Source organism: Erinaceus europaeus, chromosome 10, assembly GCF_950295315.1.
Source record: "Erinaceus europaeus chromosome 10, mEriEur2.1, whole genome shotgun sequence".
In the NCBI taxonomy this organism is placed as follows: Eukaryota; Metazoa; Chordata; class Mammalia; order Eulipotyphla; family Erinaceidae; genus Erinaceus; species Erinaceus europaeus.
The window spans coordinates 11,466,046-11,488,958 of NC_080171.1; the positions used below are offsets into that span (position 1 = coordinate 11,466,046).

General features: G+C 39.8%; 1 protein-coding gene across 2 annotated transcripts in view; it reads left to right on the plus strand.

The window, feature by feature from the left end:
• ERP44 (endoplasmic reticulum protein 44) overlaps positions 1-22,913 on the plus strand; it is an 86,197-nt gene that overhangs the window by 37,768 nt on the left and 25,516 nt on the right. For both annotated transcript variants that reach the window (XM_007525532.3, XM_060199101.1), the window contains exons 4-5: positions 2,198-2,313; positions 22,492-22,676. In XM_007525532.3, the coding sequence (XP_007525594.1) occupies positions 2,198-2,313; positions 22,492-22,676 (301 nt within the window). The remainder of the gene's footprint in view (positions 1-2,197; positions 2,314-22,491; positions 22,677-22,913) is intronic.

Below are 22,913 nucleotides of genomic sequence, written 5' to 3' on the forward strand. Positions count from 1 at the left end.
TTGATGATTGTCTTTATCTATATTATTTTTTAGATAATTCTTTAAAAAAGTCTTTTTGTTTAATTTTTTTTAGTATTGAGTAGAGACAGATAAATTGAGAGGGAGAGAGACAGAGAGATGCCTGCTGCCCTGCTTCACCACTTAGGAAGCTTCCCCTCTCCCCCCCCCCCCCCCCCCCGCAGGTAGGGACCAGGGGCTTGAACCCAGGTCCTTGTACACTGTAATGTGTGCACTTAACCAGGTGTGTCATTGCCTGGCCCCTGATTGTCTTTATCAATAGGCCCCTTGAGTGGGTCCACAACATGTGTTTGTGAAGTGATTAGCCTGTGACAGTTAAAAGTGTCTCATTTTTAGAATATTATTGCACTTGTATTCTATTTTTAAGATAAAAACAAGCAGAAAAATGACATGGATAGAAAACCTTGTTTAGGGACTTAAAATTTCTGCTCCTGAACTTACAATATTGAATATGTTTGTAGATACAAAGCTATTTTAAGCTAGGGCTGCTTTAGAGGACACACACACACACTTTTTTTTTTTAATTTCTTTATTGGGGAATTAATGTTTTACATTCGACAGTAAGTACAATAGTTTGTACATGCGTAGCATTTCTCAGTTTTCCACATAACAATACAACCCCCACTAGATTCTCTGTCATTCTTTTTGGACATGTACTCTCCCTCCCCCTACCCACCCACCCCAGAGTCTTTTACTTTGGTGCAATATGCCAACTCCAGTTCAGGTTCTACTTGCGTTTTCTCTTCTGATCTTGTTTTTCAACTTTGGCCTGAGAGTGAGATCATCCCATATTCATCCTTCTGTTTCTGACTTATTTCACTAAACATGATTTCTTCAAGCTCCATCCAAAATGGGCTGAAAATGGTGAAGTTACTGTTTTAAATAGCTGAGTAGTATTCCATTGTGTATATAGAACACAACTTGTTCAGCCACTCATCTGTTGTTGGACACCTGAAATGCTTCCAGGTTTTAGCTATGACAAATTGTGCAGCTATGAACATAGGTGTACACAAATCTTTTTGGATGGGTGTGTTGGGTTCCTGAGGATATATCCCCAGGAGAGGAATTGCAGGATCATAGGGTAGGTCCATTTCTAGCCTTTTAATACAACACACACCCTTTTAATACAACTTATTTAATATGATAAATGACTAAATTAGGTTAATTGGCCTAATCTTTTATATAATAGTCTAAAATAGTGTATTAAGTTAAAAAAAGAGAAAAACAACAGGTTAATTTCTTTCATGTGAGAGACAGAACCAGCTCACCACCCCAGCACATCTGGTGTTGAGACTCAACCTAGACCATCGCACGTACAAGTACTGTGCTGCACAGCTAAGCCGGCCTCCCTGACTGCTGAAAAGAGCCTGGTCCTTGTTTCAAGCAGGAGTGGGGACTGTCCAGCCTGCAAAATCGTTTGGCCTGGCCTTGGCACTCAGTAGATCTAGGAGCTTTTTCTCACAGCAACATTAAGCGCTAATTTTCAGGTTGATAATTCTGAATGGCCTGGGAATGATATGAATATCCTACTGGCCCTTGGCAGTATAGGGTTCCCCACCTCTGGTTTAGAGAAGGTTAATGTCTTTTTAAATGTCTGAGTCTCAGGAGTCCAAGAAGATGCTTCTTAGTGGGCTTATTTTATATTTATTTTATTATGGCTTTTGAGAGATTCTTAGTTGTGTGCACTATAATAATGTTGATCTTGTTAAAGTGAAACACAGACAAAAGCTTTTACAGTATTTAAGCAGAAATATATTTTTAAATAGTTTTTAATTTCAAATTTTTATCTTCACCTTTTAATGCGTAGCATCAGGAGCCTTGACTAAATTAGCTATTTTATTGTCTCAGAAGCTCTTTGTTTTACATTTACTAAGTACCAGTGGGTAATAACTGCAATAATATTTTTTTTATCTTTATTTACTGGATAGAGACAGTCAGAAATTGAGAGGGTAGGGGAGATAGAGAGGGAGAGAGACAGAGAGACACTTGCAGCCCTGCTTCACCACTTGCAAAGCTCACCTTCTGCAGATGGGGACCGGGGGCTCGATCCTGGGTCCTTGTGCACTGCAACATGTGCTCTCGACCAGGTGAGCCACCACCTGGCCCCTGCAATAATATTTTATCACTCCCGTTTTTCAACCTTAAGTCCAGTTTTAAAATAATCCTTTTCTGTACATAGGTGTCGTTTCAGCCAGATGTTACATCCAATTTTTGAGGAAGCTTCCAACGTCATTAAGGAAGAATACCCAAGTGCAAATCAAGTAGTCTTTGCAAGAGTTGATTGTGATCAGCACTGTAAGTACCTCCATAGGAAACATAGAAGAAATTACTCATCTCTAACACTCGCACACATATATGCACACCTTTCATTTTTTTAATGCTCTGGGATTATGAGCCAAAAAGATTTTAATGCCCATGGTTAAATTATTATTATTATTATTTATATACTTAACTATTTTCCTTGTGTGAAGGATTTTTAAAAACCGTTTTATTAAATTACTATAGGGTAAATAAGACATATAGTTGGTATTATAACTAACTATATAGATTATAACAAATAATGTTTCCTACCAGAGTGCCAAAGGAAATGCCAAAAGTAAAAAAAAAATTGAATTGAATATAGTTTTAGGGAAAAAATAGATTTCTGTTCATTTTAGAAAATTACAGGGGGTCAGGCGCATGTGGCACAAAGCGCAGGGTCCGGCCTAAGCATCCCGGTTCGAGCCCCCAGCTCCCTAGGCAGTAAAGCAGGTCTGCAGGTGTCTGTCTTTCTCTCCCCCTCTCTGCCTTCCCCTCCTCTCTCCATTTCTCTCTGTCCTATCCAACAATGAACAACAACAGCAGTGGCAATAATAATAACCACAACGATGCTACAACAACAAGGGCAACAACAAAATGGGGAAAATGGCCTCCAGGAGCGGTGGATTCATGATGCAGGCACCAAGCCCAGCAATAACCCTGGTTGAAAAAAAAAAAAAAAGAAAAAAGAAAATTACAAAAATACAATTTGATGTAATTTCAAATAAAACAGTCTCAATTTTTTAGTTTTCATTATTAAAGCGATTTTTAAGACTGGCCTGGACTTAGAAGTGTAACTAGGTATAACTACTGATAATTTTTGAGAATGCTGAGAAATTTCAGCTAGGTGCCTTTAAAATTCAGCCTCTGAAATTGTTTCAGTGGCACATTTCCTATAAAAAGTCCTCCTGGTTTCCTCAGCGTGGGACACTTTCTCTCATCTGAGCTAGACAGCCCTCGGTGGTGTTTCCTCCCATTACTCTGGAACTTTTCTGTCATGGCACCAAAGTCATCATAGTTCTAATTCGTTGTGTCTCAGTTTTCTTACTAGTCACAATGTCAGTTCTACAATCGGCAGGGACTTTTTTCTTTCCTTTATTGGGGGAATTAATGGTTTACAGTTAACAGTAAAATACAGTAGTTGATACATGTGTAACATTTCTCAGTTTTCCACATAACAATCTAACCCCCCACACACATCCTCCTCTGCCATCATGTTCCAGGACCTGAACCCTCTCCCCACTGTAGAGTCTTTTACTTTGGTGCAATACACCATTTTTCTTTGTTTTCAATGCTCCTTTTCAAGTGGAGACCAAACTACTCACTTAGCTTTAAATCTTAAGCATTTGACAGTTACTGGCAGACAGAGGCTGCTAATTAAAGGTTTATTACCTTGGTAAGTTAACCTGCATAGAGAACTCTAGCTTTCTGCAAATTTCCTATTTACCTGACATTTGTAGAGAGAGAGAGAGTGTGTGTGTGTGTGTGTGTGTGTGTGTGTGTATGTTCACTTTTGTGAGGAAGTGGGAACAAAGTGATTTAACCAATGCCATACAGCTAGCTTACTGTTTGGTCTACCCAGATCTAGAATCCAGGTCTCCTGACCAAAATGGCTTCTTCATAGGTTCTTTCTGTTTATTTCATTCATTAATTTTAGCAATATTGGTGGTATACCCCAGTACTGGACAGAGACAGCTAATGGCAAAGCATTTCCAAATCTTATAAACCATTCCCCATATTTTTATCTATAGGGATTTTAACTATAGATAGAAAAATAAAAAATGAAGCAACTAAAGTGTGTCAGTACAGGTAAGGCATAATTTTGAGTACCCTAAATATGACTTAAATAACTACTATTAAAAATGGTGAAGATGGGACTGGCGAAATAGGTCACTTGGGAAGTGTGCTGCTTTGTCATGTCCATAGTCCATGTTAGAACCCTCCCCAACGGCATTTAAGGGAGCTTTGTACTTTGGTCTCTTTCACTTCTTGCCTTTCTGCCTTCTCTGTCTTAAAAAAAAAAAAAAATGATGAAGTTGTTGACTTTTACTTTGTTTACCTTGTCCCATTTAAAAAGAGTGGACTAAAAAGATATTTGAAAAATAACATCTGCAAAAGAACTTATATTCACATATTGTAGTTCCTCTTTGATCTCTGTGTATGTATATGTCTTTTCCTAGACATGTACACACATATGCTATTATTAGGTTTAATTCATACATGAGATATAGTAAGAGATTAATAACAATACTTATTAATAAGGTGCAATAATCATGGCTATATTGTAATCAAAGTTCTGTGAATCTGCCCCTCTTCACAAAATACATTATTGCGTGTAAGATTTTTAGAAGCTATTAGCTTTGAATTGCTGCCATAGAAAATGAGCCTGGTCTGTACGGCCATACCACCCTGAACACACCCAATCTCTTCTGATCTCAGAAGAAAATGAGCCTGAGGGGGGCCAGGTGAGGTGGTGCCACATTACAGTGTGCAAGGACCCAGGCGTAAGCCCCAGTCCCCCACCTGCAGGGGGAAGCTTCATTAGTGATGAAGCAGGGTCACAGGTGTCTCTCTGTCTTTTTCACTCTCTGTCATCCTCTCCCCTCTCAATTTCTCTTTGTCTCTATCCAATAATAAATTTAAAAATATATAATTTGAGGGAGGCGGGGCTATGAGCAGCAGCAGATCTGTTTCTCTCCTCTCCTGGATCAACTAGGAATACCAAAGGAGACCACCTGGAACCAAAACAAGACAGGACTAGAATGACTACAAGAACCCACCAAATCACCGGTGAGTGCAAACATGTGTGGCTGATGGACAGAGAGGAGCCTAGGGAGAGATTAAGTGGCTGGTAACAGTCCGGCAGTTTATCAGAGACACCACCTCCAGTCTGTTCCACCAACAAGGGAACAGCTGAAGGGAGGAGAGGACTCCCCAGAAACTGACCAAGTGTAACTCTGAGTCTCCATAGCTACTGCCCTCAGAATCTGGAATAGCAGCAGGGAGGGACACCAGGGGACAGAGATCTAACCAGGAAACTCAGGAGAAGATCTATAACTCAGTGGCCTAGCAGTAGGGCTGTAAAAGTCTATTTGCATAACCACTGGATTATCTCTGCCACACCCTTCTTTATCTCTTTGTCAGGAGTCAGTGATTAAGATAAGAAGCCTACTTATGGTTTTAAAGCCCTCGGGCTTTCATAGCCTACAGGGAAGAAAAAGCACAAAAGAGGCTTTTAAGCCACTGAGCTCCAAATCAGGGATTAACATACTATTGCAACAACTGTTAACTTCCACCACTGTGAACCCTTTAATTACCTTGCTTAGACACAAATCAATCCAGGCAAGAGTGGTCAGTAATGTGAAAAGTACTGAGTGAGAGACCTCATAACATACTATATAAAATGGTTAAACCAACAAGAAGAAATATTGGTGAAGTGAACCAGGACAAGAGTCCAGCTAAAAGCCCCCCAAAGGGTGAAGCACAAAATAATGAGGTCAACATCCAGACACTAGCTAAGGAAATAATTACAGGAGTGAGTAAAGAGTTTGAAAGAATTATAATCAGAAATACAAGAACAACAAATGAGACTCTGGAAGAAAACACTAATTGTCTCAAGGTTATTATAGAGAGCTGAAAGCTGAAATAGCTGAGCTAAGAACACAACTAGCTGAACAAGCTAAAATAGTATCAGTAGAGGGTAACAAAATAGATGAACTCCAGAAAACAGTAGAGGGGAGAGAGAATAGAATCAATGAGGCCGAAGACAGAATTAGCAAGATTGAGGACGAATTAGACACAACTAAAAAAGAAGTAAGAGAGCTCAAAAAGAGATTAAGAGATACTGAAAACAACAACAGAGACCTATGGGATGACTTCAGAAGAAACAATATACACATTATTGGCTTACCAGAGGAAGAAAGAGAGGGGAGAGGAAGAAAGCATTCTTTAGGCCATAATAGCTGAAAACTTCTCTAATCTAGACAACATCAAAGACATAAAGATTCAAGAAGCCCAGAGGGTCCCAAACAGAATTAAACCAGACTTAAAGACACCAAGACACATCTTATTTAGAGTGGAAAGGAATAGGGATGAAGAAAGGATAATGAAGGCTGCAAGAGAAAAACAAAGAGTCACCTACAGAGGCAAGCCCATAATATTAGCTACAGACTTCTCCACACAGATACTACAGGCCAGAAGAGAATGGCAAGATATCTATCGAGTGCTCAATGAGAAAGGCTTTCAACCAAGACTATTGTATCCTGCTAGACTGTCATTCAGACTAGATGGAGGCATAAAAACATTCTCAGACTAGCTACAGTTCAAGGAATCAACTATCACCAAGCCTGCCCTGAAAGAAGTTCTGAAAGGTCTCCTATAAACAGTCAGACCATCATAAATAGGCCATATATCAGAACACTCTAAAACTCTACATTAATGGCATTAAAATATCTTCAATCTTTGATAACAATAAATGTCAATGGCCTGAATTTACCTATTAAAAGACACAGAGTAGGGAGTCGGGCTGTAGCGCAGTGGGTTAAGCGCAGGTGGCGCAAAGCACAAGGACCGGCATAAGGATCCGGTTCGAACCCCGGCTCCCCACCTGCAGGGGAGTCGCTTCATAGGCGGTGAAGCAGGTCTGCAGGTGTCTATCTTTCTCTCCCCCTCTCTGTCTTGCCCTCCTCTCTCCATTTCTCTCTGTCCTATCCAACAACGACAACAACAATAACTACAACAATAAAACAACAAGGGCAGCAAAAGGGAATAAATAAATAAATAAAATAAATATTTAAAAAAAAAAAAAGACACAGAGTAGGAAGATGGATCAGAAAATACAACCCAACAATAGGCTGTCTACAGGAAACCCACCTAACTCAACAAGACAAACACAGACTCAAAGTGAAAGGATGGAAAACTATTATACAAGCCAATGGCCCACAAAAAAGGGACAGGAACAGCTATTCTCATATCTGACACGATAGTCTTTAAAACAGATAAGATTAAAAAAGATAGGAATGGACACTACTTAGTGTTCAGTGGATCAGTCAATCAAGAGGACTTAACAATTATTAACATCTATGCACCCAGTGAGAAGCCATCTAAATACATCAAACGTCTACTGAAAGATCTACAGCAATATATTAACAAAAACACAATCATAGTAAGGGACTTCAACACCCCACTCTCTCAACTTGACAGATCATCCAGGCAGAAAATCAATAAAGACATAAGGGAGCTAAATGAGGAAATAGATGAACTAGAACTATTAGACATTTCCAGAGTCATTCATCCCAAGAAACTGGATCACACATTTTACTCAAGTCCACATGGGTCATTCTCAAGGATAGACCATATGTTAGGCCACAAAGACAGCATCAGCCAATTCAAGAGCATTGAAATCATCCCAAGCATCTTCTCAGACCACAGTGGAATTAAACTAATACTTAACAATCAACAAAAGATTAGCAATAGTCCCAAGATGTGGAAGCTCAACAGTACACTTCTTAACAACTTCTGGGTCAAAGAGGAAATCAAGGAAGAAATTAAAATATTTTGAAAGTTCCATGAAAATGAAGACAAAAGCTATCAAAATATTTGGGACACAGCTAAGGTAGTACTGAGAGGGAAGTTTATAGCCATACAAGTACACATTAGGAAACAAGAAAAAGCTCAAATAAACAGCCTAATTGCACATCTTAAAGACCTAGAAGAAGAAGAACAAAGGAAGCCTAAAGCAAACAGAAGGACAGAAGTCACTAAAGTTAGGGCAGAAATCAATAACATTGAAAATAAGAAAACCATACAAAAGATCAACGAAAGTAAATGTTGGTTCTTCGAAAGAGTGAACAAAATCGACAAACCTTTAGCCAGACTCACAAAACAAAATGGAAGAAGACCCAAATAAATCAGATCATAAATGAAAGAGGAGATATCACAACAGACACAGCAGAAATTCAACATATCATGTGAGGCTTCTATGAACAATTATATGCCACCAAGCTAAAGAACCTGGAAGAAATGGACGATTTCCTAGATACCTACCAACTTCCCAAACTAAGTAAAGGGGAAGTTGATAATATGAACAAGCCCATCATAGCTAATGAAATTGAAAGTTATCAAAAAATCTTCCCAAAAACGAAGTCATGGAGCTGATGGTTTTTACAAATGAATTCTACAAAACCTTCAAAGAAGAACTGATACCTCTACTTTTAAAAGTTTTCCAGAAGGTTGAAGACTCTGGAATACTCCTGGCTTCTAGGAAGCCAACATCACTCTGATACCAACAGCAGACAGGGACATAACCAGAAAAGAAAACTACAGACCAGTATCTATGATGAACATAGATGGTAGAATATTGAACAAAATTCTAGCCAACCGGGTACAGCAGTATATTAAAAAGATTGTTCATCATGACCAAGTGGGGTTTATCCCAGGCATGTAAGGTTGGTTTAATATACGTAAATCAATGAACGTGATCCACCATATCAACAAAAGCAAGACCAAAAACCACATGGTCATATCAATAGATGCAGAGAAAGCCTTTGACAAAATACAACATCCCTTTATGATCAAAACACTACAAAAAATGGGAATAGATGGAAAATTCCTGAAGTAGTGGAGTCTATATATAGCAAACCTACAGACAACATCATATTCAATGGTGAAAAACTGGAAGCATTTGGACTCAGCTCAGGTACTAGACAGGGGTTCCTGCTATCACCATTACTATTCAACATAGTGTTGGAAGTTCTTGCCATAGCAATCAGGCAGGAGCAAGGAATTAAAAGGATACAGATTGGAAGAGAAGAAGTCAAACTCTCCCTATTTGCAGATGACATGATAGTATACATATCAAAACCTAAGGAATCCAGCAAGAAGCTTTTGGATATCATCAGGTAATACAGTAAGGTGTCAGGCTACAAAATTAACATTCAAAAGTCAGTGGCATTCCTCTATGCAAACACTAAGTTAGAAGAAATTGAAATCCAGAAATCAATTCCTTTTACTATAGCAACAAAAACAATAAAATATCTAGGAGTAAACCTAACCAGAGATGTGAAAGACTTGTATACTGAAAATTATGAGTCATTACTCATGGAAATTGAAAAAGACACAAAGAAGTGGAAAGATATTCCAGTTCATAGGTTGGAAGAATTAACATCATCAAAATGAATATACTACCCAGAGCCATCTACAAATTTAATGCTATCCCCATCAAGATCCCAAGCACATTTTTTAGGAGAATAGAACAAATGCTACCAATGTTTATCTGGAACCAGAAAAGACCTAGAATTGCCAAAACAATCTTGAGAAGAAAGAACAGACTGGAGGCATCACACTCCCAGATCTCAAATTGTATTATAGGACCATTGTCATCAAAACTGCTTGGTACTGGAACATGAACAGACATACTGACCAGTGGAATAGAACTGAGAGCCCAGAGATGAGGCCCCACACCTATGTACATCTAATCTTTGACAAAGGTGGCCAGACTATTAAATGGGAAAAGCAGAGTTTCTTTAACAAATGGTGTGGAAAAAATGGGGTGAAACATTTAGAAGAATGAAACTGAACCACTCTATTTCACTAAATACAAAAGTAAATTCTAAGTGGATCTAGGACTTGGATGTTAGACCACAAACTATCAGATACTTAGAGGAAAATATTGGCAGAATTCTTTTCCGCATAAAGTTTAAAGATATCTTCAATGAGATGAATCCAATTACAAAGAAGGCTAAGGCAAACATAAACCTATGGGACTGCATCAAATTAAAAAGCTTCTGCACAGCTAAAGAAACTACACAGCTAAAGAAACTACCCAAACCAAGAGACCCCTCACAGAATGGGAGAGAATCTTTACATGCCATACATCAGACAAGAGGCTAATAACCAGAATATATAAAGAACTTCCAAATCTCAACAACAAGACAACAAATAACCCCATCCAAAAATGGGGGGAGCACATGGACGGAATATTCAACACAGAAGAGATCTAAAAGGCCGAGAAACACATGAAAAAATGCCCCAAGTCTCTGATTGTCAGAGAAATGCAAATAAAGACAACAATGAGATATCACTTCACTCCTGTGAGAATGTCATAAATCAGAAAAGGTAACAGCAGCAAATGCTGGAGAGGGTGTGGAGTCAAAGGAACCCTCCTACGCTGTTGGTGCGAATATTAATTGGTCCAACCTCTGTGGAGAACAGTCTGGAGAACTCTCAGAAGGCTAGAAATGGACCTACCCTTTGATCCTGCAATTCCTCTCCTGGGGATATATCCCAAGGAATCCCAACACACCCATCCAAAAAGATCTGTGTACACATATGTTCTTGGTAGCACAATTTGTAATAGCCAAAACCTGGAAGCAACCCAGGTGACCAAGAACAGATGAGCGGCTGAGCAAGAAGTGGTATAGATATACAATGGAATACTACTCAGCTATTCAAAATGGCGACTTCACCGTTTTCAGCCGATTTTGGATGGACCTTGAAACATTCATGTTGAGTGAAATAAGTCAGAAACAGAAGGATGAATATGGGATGATCTCACTCTCAGGCAGAAGTTGAAAAACAAGATCAGAAAAGAAAACACAAGTAGAACCTGAACTGGAATTGGCGTATTGCACCAAAGTAAAAGACTCTGGTCTGGGGTGGGTGGGTGGGGAGAATACAGATCCAAGAAGGATGAGAGAGGACCTAGTGGGGGTTGTATTGTTATATGGAAAAGTGAGAAATGTTATGCATGTACAAACTATTGTACTTACTGTTGAATGTAAAACATTAATTCCCCAATAAAGAAATTAAATATATATATAATTTGAAAATGAGCCTGTAGATAAGGGGAACTATTGAAGGATGGAAACATTTCATCCCGTGTTGTGTAATATATACATTTTTTATGTATATGTTACATCTCTCTTTCTCTCTGTATATATGTTTATACACACACACACACACACACACACACTCATTTTATATTTTGATGAACAATCAGCTTAATTCTGTTTCTTGGACATTTTGAATAATGTAATTACTTCTTTCTGATATTTTTTTTATGCTTTTTTTCCTTTTTCTTTCTGTGGGTTGTAAGTGGGGTTTGGTTATCACCAAGACTTCACTGCTTTGAGCTGAGTTTTTTTTTTTTTGGCTCTAGAGTTATTGCTGGGGTTTGGGGCCTGCACGACAAATCCACTGCTCCTGGAGGCTGATTTTTTTTTCCCCTTTTGTTGCCCTTGTTGTTTATGGTTGTTGTTATTAGTGTTGTTGTTGGATAGGACAGAGAGAATCGAGAGAGGATGGGAAGACAGAGAGGGAGAAAGACACCTGCAGACCTGTTTCACTTCTTGTGAAGCGACTCCCCTGCAGGTGGGGAACCGGGGTCCTTGTGCGAGTCCTTTAGCTTCGCGCCATGTGCTCTTAACCTGCTGTGCTACACCCGGCCTCTAGAATTTTTGTTTCTATTATTACTATTTCTGTACTGTGAAGCCAGGCCCTTTATAAAGTTGTTAGAATCCTTTCTCTGGTGTGAGGAGCACACTGATGGCAATTTCATGTAGTTTAGCATATTGCTTCTTTTTAAAAAGATCATTGAATTCGACTGAGCAGTTGTCATAAAAAGTGTACATGTGTGTTAATAGAAAATGAGATAAATTTCAAATGTAGGTGAGGATATATGCCAAATTCTCATTGCTATTTTTATATTTTTTTAGTTTGAAAATTGAAACTAGATAATAGATATAAAAAGTCAATAAACTGTTAATATGTCCTTTCTTAGCCTCCTACCAAAATGAGGGAAAATGGTGGGGAAGAGCAGGAAACTGTTACCCATACTCGTAAACCTCATCTGTATCCTAACTTTAACTCTGAATCATACCTAAACTCAGCCTAAACCCCATCCCTAACTCTAACCGTAACCCTGACTCTGACCCTGATCCTGACCCAGTCCCAACCTTTATAACCCTAGTGTTATCCTATACTTTAGCCCTTGAAAAAACTGGAGGTAGAAGAGTGCATAGTTTCAGTTATTAATAAAATGGCTCGTGTGTGTGCGTGTGTGTGTGTGTGTGTGTGTGTGTGTGTGTGTGTGTGTGTGTGTCTTGGAATCTGCACTGTACAGATGTATTTTATTGGTAATTTATTTTTGTTCTGACAATCTCTAAATTACTAATTTTTAGTTTTCTCGATAGAAAGTTACTGGTATTTTGAGGAATACTTAACTTCTTGAGGACTTTTGAACACTGACCCAAAGTTTGCTTTGTGTTATGTAGTGAAAACCATCTTGTGAGCATATGTGGCAATGAAGACCATTTTGTTGGTCATATGCCAGGAGCCATTTCTCTGCTTTATAGATGATAAGCTTTGAGACAACGGAACCCCTCAAGACAAATGTTAATTCCCCCCTGGGCAGGCCATTTCCCCTTAGGTAAACCATTTATCAGTAATCAAGTGAGTCAAAACAAGTAAGTCAACACACAGTTTGGTTCCTGCCATTTGTTGCAAGGAACATTCCTCTTTGAAGATTGCTCCCCCTTCCCCTCCTCCAGCACTTCCCCCCTCCTTCCCCAAAGCCTTATAATGTCTGTGCACACAATAAAATTTAGAGCTTGATCAGAAACTTGACTTGCTCTCGTTCTTCGCGTCTCTTGTCCCTATCATTTCAGGTCTCATTGGGTTCCTAGCCCCTGCTCACCGCCCTGCTGGCCGGGGCAGTCATAGACATCGTTCTTTTTTAAGCTGCATTCTTTTGTAAGTTGCCCTTTCCTGGACCATTAACATCTCTGCCTCAGCACAAAGTGTGGTGGAAGGTAGATATGCTTTTCCAGTACCAAGTGGAGGCTACGTCAGTTACAAAGTGATGGCTTGATACTAAGAGATGGAATGCTTCCCATTTATAGCTTCAATAAAGGAAAGCAAATTACTTTATTAGTAAAATTTGAAGACTTGATAAAACCCAACTTAGTTTCTTAGGAGAAACTTCTGTAGCAAAATATATTGGTCAATCTTTGTGTTGAACTTTATAAATCTTTAATGACTAATTACTGCATCATAAAGTGTTATAAATCCAAAATGAACTGTAACATGCATCTGAATTAATTTATTTTAAACACAGGTCCCGTATATTGCTTTGTATTTCTGAATTTTTACCAGTGGTATATTACATTTTTAATTGTCCCTACTTATAATTGCCAGTGAACTGGGTCCATAAAATTCAAACAACATAATTATATGATCTTATAAAATTTAATGGCAGTAATTTTTATAAAACATTTTCAGTGAGCATTTTCTTTCTTTTTTTATTTATTAGCATTTTCAAAGTAGTCCCTTTGTGAGGCAATATATATATGTTTTTTGCCTCCAGGGTTATCTTTGGGGCTGGGTGCTACGAATCCACTGCTCCTGGAAGCCATCTCCCCCCCCCCCATTGTTGTTGCTGCTGTTATTGTTGTTGTTGGATAGGACAGAGAGAAATGGAGAAGAGGGGGAAACGGGGAGAGAAAGACAGACACCTGCAAACCTGCTTCACCCCTTATGAAGTGATCCCCCTGCAGGTGGGGAACCGGGGCTCAAACCGGGATCCTTGGCCGGGTCCTTGCGCTTTGTGCCATGTGCACTTAACCCACTATGCTACTGCCCAGCCCCCACAACAGATGTTTTTATACCTTAAAACAACTTAGAAAATCTTTTTAAAAAGATTTTATTTACTTAGGAGAGAGTTAGGAAGAGAGAAAGAAGGAGAACAAAATTAGCATTCTGGTATATGTGCTGCTGGAGATTGAACTGGGTCTCTCATGTCTGAGCGTCGACACCACCTACCGGACCACCAGATGAGTTGTTTTGGAGTCGACCTCTCTACCACTATGCTCGCCGTTCAGGAAAGCCCGTTTCTGTATGTGGCCATGTAGGGCAGAGCCGACTTTGGTCCTGCTGCTCACAACTCCTCCCATTGTCCTCTCTCCCACCTAGCACCGTCTCACATCTATCCTTCCTATGCCAAAGGTCTTTGTTGGCTTCCACAGGATTTTCTTCCCTGAAACACTTCAGCCAAAGAAGCTGAGGAGTAAAGAAGGCAAGGCCGGGCATTGCAGAATAATTTGAGCCATTCGATCCTATTGTTTCTACTTATGTTCTGGAAGCACCCACTTTGATATCTTGCCCACCCACCAGCCCCCCCAAAAGTTCAAACTGTAAAAGGGAATTTTATGCTCCGGTGGACACTGAAATGTTAGCAGGAAGCATCAGACAATTTAAGTGCAGGTGTGTAGTTTAAGTCCCAGTGTAAAACTCTTGTACTTTGAATGATCTTCGCCTAGTGGTAAAATTTAGCTCACCCCTGAAGCCCCCGAGTTCTCCATTTGTTATATATACTGAGGGAGCAACGCAGGAAAGAAGCAGAAGTACACGCCCGATCTTGTCTGATCTCGGAACCTAAGCAGGGTCAGGCCTGGTCAGTACTTGTTGGGAAGAAAAAAGTAGAGGGAAAAGGAAGTTGGGGGAATTAAAACTCCAGAACACTGAAGAGCAGCCGAGTGCCCAGAGGTCATTTCTTTGCTGCGGTTGCTGCAGCATCAGTGGCCTCTTTCTTCCTGCAAAAGACTGGGTTGCTCAGTTTCATATTTGTTGCAGTTCTAACAGCTGATCTTTTTGTTTCCTTTACGTGAGATGACTCTTTAAAAGGAATTTCTTCATCCCTGTTGACTTACAGGGGTTCTCTTCCACTGTATTTAGGGGATCCAAACTGATACAGCTTTCTTTTTTTCCCCTACATGTGTTATGAATTAAGGGTTTTAAGAATCTCTTTTAAAAACTCTAGCCTGTGGAAATGGTAGAAATATCTGCAACAATAATAGTAATCATAATAACTGCACTGATGACAATAACTGTAAGCTCTAGGAGGGTAGGGGTCTTAGACCTTATCTGTTCGCCCCTCTGTTACTAGTACTAAATGTGCCTAGCGTGTAGTTGGTGTGTGATTACACTTGAGTAGGAGGATGAACAAATGATAAACCGTAGCCAGCATTTATATAAGCTACTAGTTGTGTAGGAACTGCAGTAAGCACTTTAAATCATTTATCTCATTATCTTCCAATAGTATAATAAAGTCTGTCCTTTCTTGGTTTGTTGGTTTGTCTGATGCTAGGAGTCAAGGCCCGGTTCTCATATGTGAAACGAGCTGTATCCCATCCACACGTTTTCTGCCACATGTCATCAAATCTCATTTGTCATTGATTGTAAAACACACACACTTTCACTGTAGCTGGAAAAAATAAAATAAAATAAAATGACACGAAAGTTGGAGCCACAATGTTTTCTAATCAGAGAAACTATAAAAACCATTTTTTAGACTTATTTTTGGGGAAGAGGCCTTATCATTTATATATGTGCCCGGAAAGAAAAACACTTTGTTCACATAATAGTAAAGCAGTTTCACATCCACAATCCGACTCCTGTGCCTGGCTCCCCAGTTCTGAGTCACTGATGTGTGTGCTTTTCCACTCATATGGTTTCTGTTCCACTAAGAGTGTTGGTGAGATTCTTGATTAGAAAGAGTTACTCTGGGAGTCCGGCAGTAGCACAGCGGGCTAAGCACAGGTGGCGTAAAGCGCAAGGACTGGCACAAGGATCCTGGTTCCAGCCCCGACTCTCCAACTGCAAGTTGCTTCACAGGCGGTGAAGCAGGTCTGCGGGTGTCTATCTTTCTCTCCCCCTCTCTGTCTTCCCCTCCTCTTTCCATTTCTCTCTGTCCTATCCAATACCAATGACATCAACAACTGCAATAATAATAGCCACAACAACGTTAAACAATGGCAACAAAAAGGGGAAAAAATGGCCTCCAGTAGCAGAGGATTCCTGGTGCAGGGACCGAGTCCCAGCAATAACCCTGGAGGCAAAAAGAAAGAAAGAAAGAAAGAAAGAGAGAGAGAGAGAGAGAAAGAAAGAAAGAAAGAGAGAGAAAGAAAGAAAGAAAGTTACTTTACTGGAGTTTTCTTCCAGTCCACTGATAACCATTCTTCAAATATTGATGTTGGCACTATTCTATTTAATTAACCTCAGAGTTTTTTTTTTAAATAAATTAAAACACATCCCCACTAGTTAAGCAACATTTATTCAGAGTCGACAAGATAAGACCAAAATATTTCTAGTGATTTTCCCCAGTAGTGGTTGGATTGAGTTACAGACGGCTCTTATTTTTTTCTTTGCATCTGTTTTCCAAAATTTTTTACACAGGCCCAATTCAAAACCTGCCCCTGCTTTAACTGTAGTTCATAATCTCACTTTATGTCATCTGGTGGATAGGCTGCTTTAGCTGTTTAAACCCTGTCCATCTACCCCTGATGGGGCCAGATTCTCTGCTGACCTCCAGTGGCTGTAGGACGTACAACACTTAGCAAGAAATACTTGCCAGTCAGTGCAGGCCATTCAGACACCTGCTAGCCATTTGGGGAGCAGTACTTTGTGATTATCCTTGAGCTTAACAGCACATCTCCATACACCGACTGCTGTGCAACGTAAGCATCAGATAAATTAGTACAAGCAGTACGTAAGCCAAGTTTTATGATAAGAAGTTATTAATTATAGACAACAATACTATATGTATTCAGAGTAGGCTTCTAGGCTTCATTTTGTAGTTTTTCCACCTAGGATCTTCTTTTTCTTTTTATATTTATTTATTCCCTTTTGTTGCCCTTGTTTTTTATTGTTGTAGTTATTGTTTTTTATGTCATTGTTGTTGGATTGGAGAGAGGAGGGGAAGACAGAGAGGGGGAGAGAAAGACAGACACCTGCAGACCTGCTTCACCACCTGTGAAGTGACTCCCCTGCAGGTGGGGAGCCGGGGCCTCGAATCTGCATCCTCATGCCGGTCCTTGCGCTTTGCGTCACCTGTGCTTAACCCACTGCGCTACCGCCTGATTCCCACTTTTCTTCTTATTTTGTTCTGTTCCTTATTGTGAACGTATAGCGGTTCGGGAACGGAAGAAAGTAAACAGGCAGACCGGTCCTTGTCTCTTAACCAAAGCAACAGTGCCATCTTCCTGCTGAAGTCGCCTGCCCCTTCTGCTGTCTGTCAGGGGTCATCAGCAAGGAAAGACACCGCTGAGACAAGTCAGGAGGCAGTTTGCCTATTTTGAATCCTGCTGGGCATTAGGCAGGTAGACAATTCATCAAAGAAAGGAAAGTGACCATTGAAGCAAAAGCACATGCTAAGTTTCTAATCAGAGAGCTGTTAACTTTCTGAAATTCATAGTTCTTTTGACATCCACCTTAATGTTTGATCCATGCAGTTAATAGGGGTGGAAGACTCTTCTTATTCTCCTGAAGTCATTCATTGTATGTTGTTAAAATGTCACAGTTTGTAAGTATCTTTACATCACTTTTGACCAAAGCTTGTAAAAAGGTCATCTTTATGCCTAGATTATTGAGCCAAGTAGTCGTAAGGGTTTTCTTCTTCATAATTAAGAACCCACCTCGATGCGCAGCCTACCTGCCTCTGCAGTTATGCTGACTGAGAATTAACTGCTTACTTACTCCTTTAGTCACCTTTGAGTTTTTATCTGGTCTTTTCCTATCTGTAATCAGAATTTTAAGGCAGACTAAGTATTGTGATGTTAGAACTTGTAGAATCTTGTCATTTCTGCCAGGACTGTCATCTGTAGCTTTCTTACAGGTCTCCTTGGTTCTCTCTGCCAGGTGAGTGCTCTTAGCCTAACACTACTGTGTGAGGGGGGGAAGGCTTGTTTACCACAGACAGCATAAAGCTCAGATGTTCTTAACTTAGCTTTAAAGTCCCTGGAGTCCATCTCTCACCTTATTTATTTGACTCCTATTAATAGTGTATAAGTATTTGCTATTAGTATACTGTTTTTCCACTATGCCCACTGATTTACCAAGTCAAGAAAATCAGAAGTATGAGTAGTCTTTAGTAGTTCCTCTTGCTGTCTTATTTTCATACTGTCCCTTGTGCCACAAATAGAAAATGGTTGTTTCCTATCAGGCTAGTTACTTCTTCTCTGAGTTCCTCTCATTTCCTTTGTGCTGTAATCTTTTTTTGGGGGGTGGGGAAGGGGAGATAAAACAATCCCTTAGCTTCCCACTGACCAATGAGGCACCAACTAGACTACCTTAATCTTACTAACATTGACTATGCACCTCAATTCAACATAGTAGGGCTATATTATTGAATTAAAGAAAGCTGTCATTGCTAGTTTGCCAACTAAATAAGCAAAATGATACCTTGTAGTTTTGATTTATAAAACTACTGTATTTTTTTATTGGATTAACGAGTTACAGCACATATGTTTATGCATGTTGATGGTTTCCCAGTTCTGCACAACAGGTGTCTGCTGCATACTCCTCCCCCCCCAACTACCCCATCAAGGGCCCCAAACCTATTTCACTCCTCCCCAGAGACCCTTGCCTTGGTGCAGTATACCTCTGCCCATCCAAGTTTCTTGACATTCTCTCTTTGTAACTCTGTTTCCCAAGTTCCAGCTGTATGTGGAGTCATCCCGGATTCACCCTTCTCTTCTTGGCCCATCTGTCCCACCCAACACTTTTCCTTCTGCTTCCAGGGAAGGTGAGGCAGAGATTGAAATTGAGGGTTTTGCTTCCAGTGTCCGGGTCTTTGACAGTCGCTTTGTTTCACCGACACGGGCCGTGTCGCTCTGTCCTCGCTGCCCTCCCTCTCCCTTTATGTTTGCTCCTTTTGTTGCTCCTTTTATTCCTCCACAGATGACCTCATTTCAGGTTTGTTCCTTTCCTTCTTTTCCTGCAGGACTCCATTCAGTAGTTCTTGCAAGTCAGGGTTGGTGGTGGTGAATTCCTTCAGTTTCTGGGTGTCTTTGTGTCCGGGAAACTTGGTTTCTCCTTCATATTTGAGGGGTAATTTGGCAAGATAGTGTTCACGTGACTGATGATTCTTAATCTCTGAACTTGCTTTTATGTTTGTTGACCATCTGTGTTTCATAAATTGATATCTGTAATCCATTTATCTTTTAAAGGTGGTCTGTCATCAATCATTTATTGTGAAACTCATTATTTCTTCCTATTTCACACTGTTGGGGAAATACTGATTTACAGGACAGGTGCTGTCACGTGGGTGCAGTCGCTCAGCCTTCCGGGACAGGTCTGACGCTGATCTGCCGCCAACCTGGGTTCTTGTCCACCTCTGCACACTTTGGCCCCCAGTGCTCACTCAGCCCTCACCGCTGCAGTTCCCTCCACATACATCACAAGTATCTTTCCTCCAGTCATATTAAATTGGGGGGGGGGGGCGCGTGCTCTTCAGTGTCTGCATGTTTCCTTGCTTATGATGCAGCTTCAAAATCTGACCAAATGGCTTAAGCTGTGTGTTTGCTGCCGATTCAGACCTTCGTAAATGGATATTGTGTCCTAAGCACCACAAAGCCATAGACTTTAATTTGTTTTCTGATCTAGCCTCCAACTTCCCATGCCACCCCTGCCCTCCGTAAATTTATCTGGGAAGAAATTTGCGGTGTACTTTATAGAACTGCTTCAGTTCACCTTTCAGTCCAGGAGAATAGGAAAAACTTCACCATGTTCTTTTTTGTTTTGTCTATCAGGTGTAATCCTCACTCTTAAATCTGTACAAGTTCAGATTTAATTTTTTAAAGGAATCGTAGGAAACGTGTGGGAAAGAAATGACCAGCTAGTGATCTTTACTTACTTAGCAATCATCCTTTTCTTCCTTTCTAGAATTTCAATTAATTTAGTTTTTAGTGGTTTCATGATCTCTGATATCTTTTTAAAAATATGTTTTAAAAGCTTGGTTTTTCCCAGTTGTCACAGCAGTAATGATAGGTTTACGATACTTGCTTACACCACTTGGAAATGGAAATCCTTTTGTAGAGTCCCTTTTGGGTTTTTTTGGGGGGGGGAATGTGTCATCTGCATTCTGCTAGAAAGTCAGAATCTGAGCTACTGCAGTTTTCCTGTAAAATACATTACCAGCAAATAATGACATTTTGTTTATGTGTGTATTCTTCCTTTTTCTGTCTTCCCACAGTAAGAAATACAGTATAGCATTATATAAAAATCACATCTTATCAGGCATCTTCAATTCTTTCTTGATTTCACTGCTGTTCAGGCTGGCTTTTGTTCATTCAGGTAAAGACACAGAGAGAAGCGCACAGCATTGAAATCTCCCCCCCCCCCCCCAGAGCCATGGCACGCCCTCCCAGTGATGCCGCAGTTCACAGCTCAGCTATAGTATGGCGTATACCACACACCCTGCCTAGTGAGCTCTCACTCTGGCTCATCAAACTGATTGTAATATAAATTAGGTTTTTTTAAAAGTATAATTTTTGCATGATTAACAAATACTTTCCCATTTCCCTTTGTGATTTCATCTTTGATCCATGGGCATATAGATGTTTTGTGTTCTTATTAATCGGATCACTTGAAATTTAACTTTTTGTGACTAGTCTGATGACAATGTTTTAGTCATCAATTCACATAAATTTGAAATAATATTAAAATATATTAACATATACACATTTAGTATAGAAAAGAGTCTGTTTTAGTCTTGAAGGAAAAGGTTAGTGAATATATCAGCTACAAGTCCTTTTTCAATGTGGATAATAATAATAAATGCATGACTTTGAGGTGTTATGAAAATGGATGGTTCTATTACCTGATGAAGGAATTAAAGAAATTCAATTGATACTTCACACTGAGGGGTAAAAAAAAGCTAATAGAAATCTTCTAAGATAAGCAAATGCTCTTGGTATGAGATGAAAGTCAGGAAGGCTTATGTTTAACCTTCTTTCAGGAAAATCAACCCAGTGAAGGAGTTGTAAAGTTCAGCTTAGTGATTTCAGATAATGTTGTATCATATATTTGGAAGTTACTAATAGAACAAATCTGAAAATACAGCAAAACTATTTTGTTCCTGCATGGTGGTGGCGCATGTTATTAACTAGACTTACTTGGATGATCATTTCACAATGAACAGAAATTTTAATCAGTTTTTTTTCTTTGCTTTTAATCTCCACTGCCTGAGAATGTCTCCAGAGGTCATAATAAAATAAGTATTTACATTAGTGTGCCCTGCTGAGCTTTATTTATTCTGGTGTTGGCCTACATGACATTTTTCTGAGGTTGTCTGAGGTTATTCTAGTAGCAATGACTCTTAATATTTATTTTTACCATTTGAGAATGCTTTAAATTTTATTTTCCTTTAGTATCTCTAATGTAGGAGATCCCATTGAATGACATTACAACATGACTTGAATGACTATTTCAAAGTTGGGTTTTTGCACATTCTGATTTGTTACTGGGATATATATAACTATTTGCTAATACTAAGCATTTATTATGTCATTCATTTGATACTCCTTTCTCTCTCTCTCTCTCTCTCTCTCTCTCTTTTTCTTTCCTCCAGGGTTATCGCTGGGACTCAGTGCCTGCACTGTGAATCCAGGAGGCTTTTTTTTTTTTTTTGATAGGACAGAGAGAGATTAAGAGGGAAGCGGAAGATAGAGAGCAAGAAAGACAGAGAGATCTGCTTCACTGCTTGCTAAGCAACACCCCTGCAGGTAGGGAGCCAGGGGCTTGAAAAGGGATCATTGAGCGGGTCCTTGTGCTTCGTACTACGTGCACATAACCTGGTGTGCCACCACCCAGCCCGCCTCATTCATTTATTCCCAAAACAAGCCTGTGTCCTAGAAATGATTGCTCCTTTATCAGATGAGAACCTAGAGCATACTTGTTTCAATTCATATAGTTTACACAGCCCAACTTAGGATGATTAAGCCCAGGTAGTATACATCCATATAAACATGTACTAGCCAAAATCAACCATCTTTATTTATTGGATAGAGATAGCCCGAAATCGAAAGGGAAGGGGAATACAGAGAGGAAGAGAGACAGAGAGACATACCTGTAGCTGTGCTTCACCACTCGCAAAGCTTTTCCCCTGTAGGTGGGGACCGGGGGCTTAGGCTGGGTCCTTATGCACTTTACCATGTGTGCTCAACCAGGTGTGCCACCACCCCGGCCCCAGCAACTTTGTTCTTTAACATTGAAAAGCAATCCTATGAATATGAACCAACATCTTTTCACAAAATAACTGTAGAATTCTTGACTGTTGGGCTCAGTAGCTCACCCATACTGAGTATGAGGGTAAAGTTAATTTTCTTTCCTCTTTGTTCTTAGCTGACATAGCCCAGAGATATAGGATAAGCAAATACCCAACTCTCAAATTGTTTCGAAATGGAATGATGATGAAGAGAGAGTACAGGGGTCAGCGATCAGTGAAAGCACTTGCAGATTACATCAGGCAACAGAAAAGTGACCCCGTTCAAGAACTTCACGATTTAGCAGAAATCAACACCATTGATGTAAGTTGTTAACCTTCACCGGATCAAATGAACATCACCTATTTGCGCCATGGCCACGCCTCCGGAAGTCTGTGCATTGGCTAGTTGGTGCAAAAAAAAAAAATTCTTGTGCGATCGAAAGATTTAAACTTGTAAAAATATATTTAGAGTGGATTTGATATTTTCTCAAATTCTGAGGGGAAGTGTTGATGTTATACTTACTCTTTGGGTACATAATACATAGCATTCTGTAAGAGT